At 49.4% G+C, this 12,355-nt stretch overlaps 4 protein-coding genes; 3 read left to right on the top strand and 1 right to left on the bottom strand.

Annotated features, from left to right (window-relative positions):
• The first annotated feature begins 1,042 nt into the window (after window positions 1–1,042).
• On the top strand, window positions 1,043–3,381 carry GSTUM_00000954001 (uncharacterized protein). XM_002838194.2 has 1 exon: window positions 1,043–3,381. The coding sequence occupies exon 1, from the start codon at window positions 1,477–1,479 to the stop codon at window positions 2,722–2,724; it is 1,248 nt and encodes a 415-aa protein (XP_002838240.1). The 5' UTR covers window positions 1,043–1,476; the 3' UTR covers window positions 2,725–3,381.
• A 1,526-nt stretch (window positions 3,382–4,907) lies between these two features.
• Window positions 4,908–5,957, top strand: GSTUM_00000955001 (uncharacterized protein). XM_002838195.2 has 2 exons: window positions 4,908–5,258; window positions 5,326–5,957. The coding sequence occupies exons 1-2, from the start codon at window positions 5,011–5,013 to the stop codon at window positions 5,642–5,644; spliced, it is 567 nt and encodes a 188-aa protein (XP_002838241.1). The 5' UTR covers window positions 4,908–5,010; the 3' UTR covers window positions 5,645–5,957.
• Window positions 5,958–8,385: 2,428 nt separating this feature from the next.
• GSTUM_00000956001 (uncharacterized protein) lies at window positions 8,386–10,120 on the top strand. XM_052355758.1 has 2 exons: window positions 8,386–8,581; window positions 8,662–10,120. The coding sequence occupies exon 2, from the start codon at window positions 8,809–8,811 to the stop codon at window positions 9,073–9,075; it is 267 nt and encodes an 88-aa protein (XP_052211726.1). The 5' UTR covers window positions 8,386–8,581; window positions 8,662–8,808; the 3' UTR covers window positions 9,076–10,120.
• Window positions 10,121–10,389: 269 nt separating this feature from the next.
• GSTUM_00000957001 (uncharacterized protein) lies at window positions 10,390–11,414 on the bottom strand (the record flags this gene model as incomplete). The annotated part of the gene is made up of 2 exons (XM_002838197.1): window positions 10,390–10,484; window positions 10,544–11,414. The coding sequence occupies 2 exons, from the start codon at window positions 11,412–11,414 to the stop codon at window positions 10,390–10,392; spliced, it is 966 nt and encodes a 321-aa protein (XP_002838243.1).
• Between the last annotated feature and the right edge of the window lie 941 nt (window positions 11,415–12,355).

Here is a 12,355-nt window from a genome sequence, read left to right on the forward strand (position 1 = left end):
AAGTTTTACTATACATACCGAGGGACAGAAGACTCAGCACAGCGCAGGCAACATAGCACAGCACGAGCACCAGCACCGCAGGAGCAGGTAGAACAGCGACCAATCGTTCCATCACTCAAATCAAATCACCTCGGGTTGAATACGGCGACTGAGTGAGAATTCTAAGCCCAGTTGTTTGGCGAAAAGAGTAAAGTTTGGGGATAAAAAAGGAAATCGAGCCCCCAAAACCTTGTGCCCGCACCACCACATAAATTTTTACCTGCCTGATCACTGTGCTTTACTTGTACTGTACTTGACTGTGGCTTACTTGGCTACGGGGGAGATTATTGAGCGGCAGGGATTAGGAAGGATCTCAGCCAGAGGAACGAGAAGGAGGATTGGGCTTTTTTTTCGCTGAGAAGGAATTCTCCGGACAAGTACTAACTTACCACCGAGGCGATATTTACCATTTCTGAAAGGAAAACTGGTCCCTGACCCAGTGACAACCTAAAGTGTATGTCATCCTCTCCCTTTCATCGTCCGGCTCATGCCATTTTTTCATTTATTCTCATTTTTCATTTTTTCATCGTCCCCTTTTGGTTTCCCATATTTTCCCGCTTGTGTCTTCTGAGGAAAAATAGATCATCTCAAATACCCGTCTTTTATTCCATCACCAAACTTACCTTATTGGAATTACCCGTTCTTTTTTTTTTTTTTTTTTTTTTTTTTTTCCTTCCTTCCTTCCCCAATTTGAATCCATCTTGTCGGTGGGTTTTTTGGGTGCGGTTTTGACTCCTGGGTTAAGGCTTTCGTGCATATGTAGGAATAAGCAGCAGCAGCATCATAAGAAAATAGCCTTCTTGTGCCGCTGTTGTGTTCGCAGCCCATACCCTGTCCTTCCACATAAACCCAGAACACACCCCCCAGCAAATATCACTAACGGGCGCCGGCAATCCGATAGATTGTGTCCGTTGCCGCTGACGCTTGATATACTCAGCGTCTCGCTCTCTCACTACCCCTCCCGCTTCTTTATCCTCTATTTTCCTCCCACCTTTCTTCTTTTCTTTTCCTCCTCTCCTTCTCCTCTTCCCTCCTCCTCCTCTCCTACCACTCCATCTCCCACACCTGCACCCACTCTATCAGGCTACCCTTATTCTATCAAACCCCTTCCACACACACCTACTTTACCTTGAGCAATCCTCCCCATCACCTGTTCAAGAAACGTCCATCGTCGACTAGTTGCTACCCTACCAAACCGCCACGCACACACATAGACACTCACCGACTTGCGCTAGCACTACCATCGGCTTTGGCATTATCCTACAAAGAACAAAGGGTTGTCCCAGCCTGGAGTGCTGCCCCAGCGGAACTTCCAGGATATCGGTGTTAGGGACGTCGGACAAGCGTGGGTCTCGTAAGCAGGGGGTGGTGAGGGGAGGTTATAGATTGGAAAAGAATTATCCGAAGCGTATCGGGGGACTACCGCAAGAGCACGAAATGGAGACATATCATGGCCACGTACGATCGCCGGCGGATGCAATAATATTGTTCGAAGCTTGTCGATTAGGTCTGCTCCCACGAGTGCAGAGGCGGTTATCGGAGAAGGAGAGACAGAACATCAAATCTGGGAGTGTGTTCGTCTGGGACGAGCGGGAAGCGGGGATGAGGCGGTGGACAGATGGGAAATCATGGAGCGCAAGTAGGGTTTCGGGTAGTTTTCTGACGTATCGGGAGATGGAAGGGAAGCGCGGTGGAAACGCTTTTGCTCCTCCTACGACCACCTTGTCGGTTGGAGGTCGTGTGGGAAAATCACCTAATCCTGATAGTGATTCTGATGGACTAGATACCGAAGGACCGGATGGGTATCGATACAAGCCGGATGGGTTAATGAAACAATCCTTTTCCATCACTACCGCCACTCACCAGAAGCTACATCTCATCAGTTATTACGCTCGTTCGCACCCCTCATCGCAGAACCTCATCCAACCCACACAGGACAGCGCGTTAAAACATATCAGACCTGCGAAGGGGATGTATCCGGAGAGCACAGTACATGAACAACAGAATGTACCAGTTGTGACTCGGGGCCCCATGATTGCGACAAACTTCAATCATGTACAATCACCTAACGCTATGATCCAGCGGCCTCCTGGAGCAACGCATCCTAACAGTTATCCCCAACAAGGAGCGTATGGCTGGCCTCCCAGCCCTGTTTCAACGCCCCCAACAAACCTACCCCCACCGGCCGGCCAGTATGCACAGCAGTTACCACTGCCAAATAGCGCAGCATCCTCTCCGATGGCGTACAATCCCCCAACTTTCCCCTCCGCTGCTGGATCGCCAATGCAGTATGACAGAACGCCACTGCCGCACCTGGATGGCCTCCCTCCGCAACAATCACACAGAGGGTCCATGGGATCTCCAATGATGCACATCCACCGTTCGCCACGGGCAGCCGTGCAGCAAATGCAGAGGCAACCATCAGATATACCCATGCCGTCTCTGCCATGTCCCGATCAAGGTGGCCGGTTTTCTTCGCCGGCTAGTAGCCTGAATGGCCGGTCGCCTCCTAGAAGCGAAAAGTTTGATATAAATCCTCTCCGACAAAGCCCGAGCGGGGGGATGGATGGTGGTAGCAGCCCTGGGAGGAGCGGGCTGGAAGTACAAGATATCCCAAGTGAAAAGCTTGGGTTTGGGGAGGATGCCAGGGCTCTGCGGGTGCTGAATAGGGCTTTTATTGCGTGATAATTTGCAGTGACAAGATATCATACCTCTAAAAGTTTTGTCTTCTGTTCGCTGGATTGTCATGGGGTTAAGTTTTAATAGCCTCGGTTCATTTTGGACCTTTCTCTCAAAAGTGGAGAAAAGCTCCCTGGATCGCTCCTTCGGGGATTTGCTTTTGTGTTTGCAAAATTACTTTCTAGGATGTATTTTTTCCCTTCCAATCGGCTTTCCTTTCTTTCTTTTCTTCTTTTCCCTTCCCTCTCTACCTTTCCTTTGTTGGTATTTTCATATCGCTTTCATATTCTCACTCTTTTTTAATCACCATGGAATATTTTTGGGTTTTCTTTTTTTGTTATTTTCATTCCGGTGTCTGGCTTTTCACTTTTTTCCTGCTATTTCCATCATCACCATCATCAACTTTTCCTTTTTTATCTGAGGGTTTTTTCCTTTCCATTATTTTCAGGGGATTTCTTATTTTATTTATAACTTTCGGTTTTTATCGTAGGGATAGAACATGGACTGGGGGATAACTTGTTTTAACGGAGAAACGATAGGGGCATCTTTTATTATTTCTTTCTTCCTCTGGTGGAGGGGTCCAGGAATAGTGGTGGTTTACGGGCAAGTTTTCAAGGTTTATTTGGAGTAAAATTCAATAAAGTAATCAGGTTTTTTTTTTTTTCCATTCCACTCGCTCTTTTACTCACTTCGTATCGTAGTCAGTTCTGTGTGGTGTGTCTGTGTGTGTGTGTGTGAAACTTGCAATCTTGCCTTTTGGAAAAGGCCATTCAGATCGCTCGTTGTCCATTAATAGCCTCCCGGTCATTCCATTCTCCCCCCCCCCGGGACCCTCGCTCCCTATGAGAGAAAGGAAGAGAGAGAGGGAGAGAGAAGAGGGAGAGAGAGAGATTCTACCAACCCACCCAAAAGGAAGGTAGTATTCCACGTGGTTGATTGGGATTAAGCATAAGTTAACTTTGTTTAAGCGTTCTCATTTCGGCCATCGCTTCCGCTGATCGGCCTACCCTACCTACCGACACAGTACTGTACGAGAACTGTACTTGCCCCGTCCATTGATCCACCTCAGCCCTGCCAGCAACATATCATACCTATCATACTACCAACCTCCATACATACACACATACATATCATACACACATACACATACATACGTATTAGTAGTACATAGTAGTATTTACATGTGGTAGCTACGGCACATTTCTTGTATTACAAGTTATTATACAGTATATTGCATTTTTTTTTCTCCTTATCTTTCTCGTCTTCCTTCCTTCCTTCCTTTTTGTGCGTTCGTACTGTGCATACACCAATTGCGTCACATCGCGAATCCTACCTTTTTGTGATCATCCTCACCATTTAACTACCGTACGTAGGTGATCTTACAATCTCCTCACCATTCATCCTTTATTTACTAACGAGCTATCTCTCCCGAGCCTCCCCCACCGGGTTCGGAGTTCCCCCCATGCTTGAGGCACCTTCTTCCTGTAACCTTTTCAACATTGCTTCGCGGTTATGTTCCATTACTCGCCGTTTCTTGAAGTACTCGACCTACATCTCCTCTCCCCCTCCATTAGTAACTTTGCATGTATGTATGTTAGAATGGGGGAAATGCGTGGGGGGGAAGGGGGGGGGGGATACCCATGATCCTTTACACTCCTTTTGGAAGGATGTATCTTCGGGACCGCAGAAGGATTTGGAGTCTTTTGGGTTTTTAAGCGGGTCCAGGATGTTGTGCTTGTCCAGGCAGGCGAAGAATTGGTCCCGTGCTGCCCAGCAGAGGGCTCGTTGGGATCGGCTTGGGGCTATGGGAGGGGTGCTGGAGGCGGGGGTTGGAGTGGATTGAGTGAAGTTTAGAAAACCCATTTTGGGAGAAGGGGGGGCGCGAGCGGCGCAGATCTGTACTCGTAGATGTGATGATTGCGAGGTGGTGGTGGTGGTGGTGATGGTTGTTTGATAGCACCGTTGAATGTGCTACCTTTTTGAAATCAATGACGTTCATAATGCCCACTTTTTTTTCGGTCTGAGAGACAATGTGAAAAATGTATGCAAATGGCTAAAAGGCTTTTTGGAGGCTTAGCAATTGTAGGGGTATCTTTCCAAGAAAATGGTGCCCACATCCATACATTTTTTCTTTTTATCCCCGACACAAAGCACCTATCATACCTGTCATCAACCCACCTGTTTCGTCGATCGCCTCAAGCCAAGGACGAACAAACGAAACACTCACGCATCCATCTACTCATTAACCGCCGAGACTACGACCAAAAATCTGGATACAACAACGGAAAAGCGATGCCAAAGCGCCCCCGAAGACTCCGCAGACCATCACCAGACTCCTTCCAGCCCCTAAAAACCCTCCTGCAAATCCTCTCGCTGCAAACAATCTACTACATCTCAAGCTCCGTCCTAATACTCTTCACTGCGCTCGTCGCCGGCTGCGCCTTCTCCCTGGACCTGATATTCTCATGGCGTAGCGTTCGCGGTGATAATACCGTCGGTTGGACGCTGAGTATTGTTTGGTTGTTGTGTTCTGGTATCATGTTTGTTGCCTCCTTCCTCCCTTTCCCCGCCGCGGCAGCTAGCTAATAGGGGGATACACTTCTACAGGGTAATAGCGCAAGTCCTCGTCCACGCTCGGAGTAAGATGGTGCTGGACTTTAGCCTTACGCTGCACTTCCTGCATTTACTGGTTGTGTCCGGGTACGAGTGGGAGGTGCCGAAGAGTGTGCTCTGGTGGGGGTTGCAGATTGCGTCGGCGGCTTTGATGGTTGGAGTCGGGACTTGGGCGTGTCGGTGGAGAGAGCTGAGGCCTATTCCCTTCGGCAATGGAGGTGGTGGCAGTGGCGGGGTCGGAGGGGGCACCGTGGGTGCCGGGGATTCGGGTGGGGCGTATGAGATGGTTAGGATGAAGGAGGAGGATGCTTGATGAGCACTGGCAGTGGGTTCTGGTAGCGGTGGTGGTGATGACAATGGGGGGGTTGCGCTGCTTTGCGGGTTTCATACGCGGTGGGATTGTTGAGCATGGGTTATATGGGTTTCTACAGCATGGGATCGGCAAGGGCGTTTTTTTCCTTCCAACTCGTTTACATTTCCTTGGTCTTGGTTCTTTTTTGTGCTTCTGCTGTGCTGTGCTATAGACCATTGGTGTAAGTTATAGGTAGCGTTATGGATTGTTATTTTTTGTTTCCCGTTTTCCTTAACCTCGTCCCCTTCTTTCTTTTGTTTTTTACTCTTTTTCCAGCATGCAAGGACCTAATTGAGATCCGGGATGGTGTCGTTTTGGCAACGTCGTGATACCTGTACGCATGATTCAGCTGGTGGACCTTGACCTAGGAAGGGCTTCTCGGGCGTGGAATTGTAAGCTTACGTGCCACGCCTGTACCTATACCTATATCGTACATCCATGACACAGCACGGCAAAAAGCGGCAGCTGGTCAGCACTTCATCCAGGGAATGATGGAGCTTGGGGTAATACTCGAGTGATAGTGTGTGAACATGACTTTTTTGTTTCTTCACTCTGGGAGTGACGGATGTCTCTATTTATCCTGGCGAGATTACCATTGGGTATCTAAGGTTTCAGCGGGATCGAATAGCTCGCACTCCGGATTGCACGAGATACAAGGGGAAATCTACCTGGATCGTCCACCCCCTCCCCGGGAATCCTAACCGTCCCAGGAAGAAAGCAGGGAACGTGAACACCGTTGTTGGGATGTAAGAATATTCCGAACGGGGGGGCCGGTCGGTATGGCCTTCGCTTTGTGAATACGATAAAACCCTATTCAACCTTTCGGCGGACACCGCCTTCTTGCGGGAAATGGATGGGAAAGAGAAATACGGACGCTTTTGAAGAGGGGGGCGGGAGTAGGCGGGTTACTCTAAACCCCTTCCTAATTCTGGCATCGCTGGGGGACACTCGAGATTCGTTGGATTCGACGTTATGAGATGATGCTCTAGTAACCGAGTTAGGGGGAGAGGCACATCTTGGGCCAGTGTAATGCTTGATGGCATCGTATATGGACCTAGCGATGCCCGTGGGGCGTTCAGTACTGTACTCTCGCATAAGTAAGTATCATACCTTGTTGGTGGAGGAATGAATGGGGGGGGGTGGTGGAGAGGGATCCTTTTGGGTTTTGGTCTCAATATTGTACTTTGGCACCAACTGTTAAAGGCCGTAGTGACGGGTTTTGGCGCAAGTGTTAGTGTTAGTGTGTGTGTGGCGGCAGACTCGTATGATGTCTAAACTTTTTTTTGAGTTGACGAGGGGGAGGAGGGATTGCGCTCTACTTCTATCATAGTGGCGTTTGCGGTATATTTGTGAAGGTATGGGGATTTGGGTGGTAGTTAGTTTTTGTTCCCGGACTTTGGGAGACTCCCGACATATTGTGATCGGGTTGGTTTATGGCTTTGTGCTCTGCACGATTATGACCCAGTGGATGCGCAGTATCATATAGCGGGTGGGAAAGAATATTGGTGACTGGGGCACCTTTACACTGGGAGTCGTCGTGTTGGAGGGTGTTTTTAACTAGGTCCTTATACTGGGCCTATGCGGGTAAGTCCACAAAAATCGTCCAAGCAGCTATTCATGCATGTAGATATTGCAGGTGTCGTCCAGCTAGGCTATTTGCTGAGTCTCCTGACACCTCCCCATCACGTTACACCTTGTGAAAGATTGGGACATTGTCGTGAGGGGTTGCTGGGGGAAATTATGCTGATATTAGGTTGGCAGATTGCCAATAATCATGACTTTGAAGTGCTGGGACTTTACAGGCTTGTGGGACCTTTAGTTGGTATACCAATACCGGTAATTGAGAGGTGGGGTTTTTTGCCCACCCGCTGTGGTATGATAGTCCGGGGAAGCTTAAAAGGTAATTTAAAGGGGTTTTTGGCTCAATGATAAGGAGGGAAGAGATTTACCCGGTCTCGTTGTTTGTCACTATTAAAATAATGTTTCTTTCAGTGAGGAGATACTGTATCCAGCTGGTTTTGGAAAGATTTGTTCTAAAGGTCCACAGTTTGGTCCATACTCGTATTACGTTGATCACTCTCGAGATGTTTGCTAATGGAAACGAAAAGTCATGTGACTTTCAATGGGTACAGTATAACCCCCCCCCCCTCCTCACTCCTCCATCCAAAGCAACCCCCAATGGATTGGTGGGGATAGCATTTCTGCATGCGAATACTTGGCGTTTGTGGGGCTTGGTCGGATTTGCTATCTGAGAAATGCCGGTATCCTTCTTTTTGCGGAGAATTATCCCCGTGGCGCTGAAGAGCCAAATTGAACAATTTCAATTGGCGATGAGCCTGGCTTTTAGGCTTGGGTATTATAATGGTCTTTTGGCGGCGTATTTTTTCCTCCCGGCTTTTTTCGTTTTTTACCCCTGGAATGCTGACACGAGCCGCGGCCCTAGTCTTCAATGGGCTACGTTTGAAAGAGGCCGCACCCAACACTCGTATTTGGCATTGGAAGGCTTAAATCTATTAGCAATTTTATGAATCATGGAAAACGAGATGGTAATAGGGCTCAAGGATAGCACCATACAATCCGGAGGCTCGGGAAATTGGGTGCCGGTATGCGGAATACCGCAGTCATCGGATATCAAGTGATTGGTTTCAAAAGGCTTATTTTCTTCCGGGCTGAAGTGTATTCGCTGGCTACTATGGAAGACATCTCAGGATAAATGTCCTTTTGGTAAAAATCTATGCTGCTCAGGATTCGGGCTGACAACGACTTCTTTTTTTTTTTTTTTTTTTTTCAGCTTGTGGACTTTGTACACGCGTCCACAAAAACTTTTAACGCCATACTCATCCTAACTATCGCCCCCCCCCCTATAGCAGCACATCGGGGGCTGCGACGCTCTGATTGGTCTGAACCTCTTCTACTAGTGCGGATACTGGCACCTGCTATTCTCGAAATTCCCGTTGGGCTAACCCTTGGATTCTAAGACATCTATGGCTTGAAAATATTTTACGTGGCATATAGACGGGCCAGCAGCCACGGCACCCTAACCAGTGGCATCTGGGAGAAACCCTTCTTGAGGCTTTTTGATTTTATATTTGATTATCGGGCGGTTGTGGCCTGTGAATGGCTTGATGAGTTATGAGTTCGCGGTAAGTCAATTTTCCTCCTACACGATCCTGTCGATACTAGGCTCGCTTAACCGCCTCGTCTGGGTACGCTCGCTTTATCAAACTCAGGGGCATCTTGGCCGTTTTGAAAGCCGGCTGGTGCTGTCGCCCCCTGGTAGTGTTCATGGTGGATCACTCGCGGAATATGGTAGTTGGCACATAGCACCCTGCGGAGTTTGCCGGGCTTGCGGAACTGTCGGCGGGTTGGGGATAGCAGTACGGACTGACTAGAAAAAGGGTGACTGTTGTTGCTTGGAAAGTAGCTGTACTATACGAGTACGAGCAAGATATAATAGATAGGGCCGCGAGGGGTGCGAGATATCGCGATATGAGCTCGGAGGTTCGGCAATTTTTGCAAGGTTGCCGTTTCTAGGGGATTTTCCGGGATGAACTGAGAGATAAGCCTTCCTACCCGAGGGATAATTTCGGATATTGCGGTACGGTACTCAGGGGCTTCGGACATGTCGTGGTAAGGTTAGAGTGTGCTGGCCATCTGTCTGTGATAGGCACTTTTTGGATCCGATAGGGTACTGTTTGGGCTTAGTCCACAGTTTATCACTCATACCTCGACCAATGATTTACTGAAAGCATTTTCCGGGGAAAAAGGTGTGGTTTAACCTCACCAAGCTCAGTTATAGGTATACTAAGAAACAGCATGTAAGTCAATCACAAACTTGACCGAAATTCCACTCAAACAAGGACAGGAATGATGTGACTAATTCTGAAGGGTGAAAATAAGGAAATACCCCTACTACTATCGTATATGCGTTCTCGTCCCCACCGCTATTAATGTATCAAAAACAAAAAATATAAAAAAGGAATGAAAAAAACTCAAAATACAAGAGGAAGCTCTTCTAACTACCGGATACTCGGGTGGCCTAGCTCAGAAGAAACAGGGTCTGCAAACTAGCGTACACTTAAAATTCCCCAATGTTAAATACCCGCCCGTTGCATTCACACTTACACTTCCCTTTCGAAACGGAAGTGTAGCTTGGAGCGGCGGTGGTGGGACTAGGACCCTTGGAATTGGCTCCCGTTGGGGTGACCACGACGTCACCGTCCTCGACTGGAGGCGTCATAATTGTAAACATTGCCGGGGAGGTGGTTGTTGGCTTGACGGCTGCGGGTGAGGAGGGGTTTGCGGCAGGAGCTGTGGTGGGTTGCTTTTTGACTGAGCTGGTGGGTGCTGACGTGCCGTATGAGGAAACCATTGAAGATCCCGCACCCGAGCCTGAACCGGATCCCGCACCCGAACCGGATCCCGAGCCGGAGGAATCAGAGCCCGAAGAACCTGTGCCGGAAGCTCCGAATGCTTTCGAAGTCTTGGAAGGGGCGGCTGAGACAGTTGCCGACGAGCCACTTCCGGCGCCACCTCCACCACCGACACTAGAACCAGAGCCAGAGCCAGAGCCAGAGCCCGAACCAGAGCCAGAGCCAGAGCCCGAAGAACCTGTGCCGGAAGCTCCGAATGCTTTCGAAGTCTTGGAAGGGGCGGCTGAGACAGTTGCCGACGAGCCACTTCCGGCGCCACCTCCACCACCGACACTAGAGCCAGAGCCAGAGCCAGAGCCAGAGCCCGAACCAGAGCCAGAGCCAGAGCCCGAAGAACCTGTACCGGAAGAACCGAATGATTTCGAAGTCTTTGAAGGGGCGGGGGAAACGGTTGCTGTTGAACCACTTCCGGAGCCAGCTCCAGCACCGACACTAGAGCCAGAGCCGGAGCCAGAACCGGAGCCAGAGCCAGAACCGGAGCCAGAACCGGAACCAGAACCGGAGCCAGAGCCAGAACCGGAGCCAGAACCGGAACCAGAACCGGAGCCAGAACCGGAACCAGAACCGGAACCAGAACCGGAACCAGAGCCAGAGCCAGAGCCAGAGCCAGAGCCATCCGAAGAGCCAGATGAACTGCCACCTCCTCCAGCACAGTTTCCAGTTGGAGAGCCAGTCTTATCGGAAGTATTGATAACGTTCCTTCCGGGATTTGGGAACAAAACGTCGGAGCCCTCTGCGGTAGCGCATCCGTTACCGATATTCGCTGTAAACAGCTCCGGATAACTGCTAAGCCCAGCACCAGTACCGCCAGTGATAGTGATCGATGCGCAGTTCATGTACATCTCGCGGTTCCCCACCTTATTGAACCAAGTCCAAGCGAATAGCACGACTCCGCTCTTTGCTTCAGCGGGAACGGTGAAGGAATAAGATTGCCCGGCCGCTGGGCAACCACCGACATATGATTGCATAACCCGCCAGGAACCACCACTATCTTCGGATATCGCCGCTTGACAACTCCCACCACCGTGAGACGCCCCACCACCGATGGTGAAGGATTGTTTAGAACCTGCTGCCCAAGTGGCGACGGGGGCTCCTTCCGGGGTACCCATTACTTTGTGGTGGCCCTTGCAGGGGAAGTTGGTGCCACTTTTTGAGAGAGGGGCACTGTAGTCGTAGTCTCCATTCTTGGTGTTCGGGTTCTTGGGGTCGAGGAGGGGTTTCGGTTCGGTCATTGTCATGTGTCCATTTGTGAGGACGGCCGTGAGGCACACAAGGGAGAGGATGTGTGTTGACCGCATTTTTTGTGTTGGAGGGGGATAGATTTGTTAGGAGCTGTATAAGTAGGTATTTTCTTGACACTGTGTAGGTGATGTTATCGCTAACTTGGGGGGTCGAGAGAAAGAGAAAGCAATCCCCGATATATAATTGATATCTGACGAGATAGCTCGAAAATAAAACCCCTTTCTAACTTGAAAGAACTTGAAAGAACTTGAATAAACTGCTATTCACAGTGCGACGGTTTCAAGCAGGCCTTCTTTCTGTCTCTCTCACCGCAAGAGATGAATACAACAGAAATGACTCCGCCCTTCTTGAAACGCATGCGCTATCCCTTCAAAGCCGCGGCATCACCGTACATCACTCGACGATACAAATTTCGGGTAGAGAGATGGAGTTGGTAATGAGGGCTCTTGAATGAACATGCTATCCGTGCCTACCCACCCGCCAGGCGGGGCTCTGCTACTCTATCGCACCAGGAGAATTTGGTTTCGCTTCTGCGGGGATGAGGCGATATCCGTTTAGGGGCATCATTCTCATTGGTTGAGTTGTACACGTGGGGAAATCTGATAGGATTCGATTATTGGCCCTGCGCTTCAGTTTGGTTTGGCGAAACACCACCACTTTTCTAACTCGTGGAGACGTGGGAGGCTCTGGTGCTAATGAAATACTTTAGCTACCGTACTTAGTATATATTCAGGGGCACGGAAGAGTGGTTGGAAGGAAACGAGGGGGAACAGAATCTCGCACTAACTGACGGGAGCATATTCCGTAGCGATCACCCTCTTGGCTTGGAAACGGTTTTCAAACCCAGAATGCCCTCATACATTCGCTTACATTTTAGTCCGTGTGCATTTTCAATTTTTCACTCGTTCACTGCCCTAAGGAAGATGCAAACCCAAAACGTACCGGGAGTGAGAGTGAGATGGGATAGGACGGATGGGTGGTTGTAGAGCTGACAGCG

The sequence above is a fragment of the Tuber melanosporum genome (assembly GCF_000151645.1).
Source record: "Tuber melanosporum whole genome shotgun sequence assembly, scaffold_237, strain Mel28".
Lineage (NCBI taxonomy): Eukaryota > Fungi > Ascomycota > Pezizomycetes > Pezizales > Tuberaceae > Tuber > Tuber melanosporum.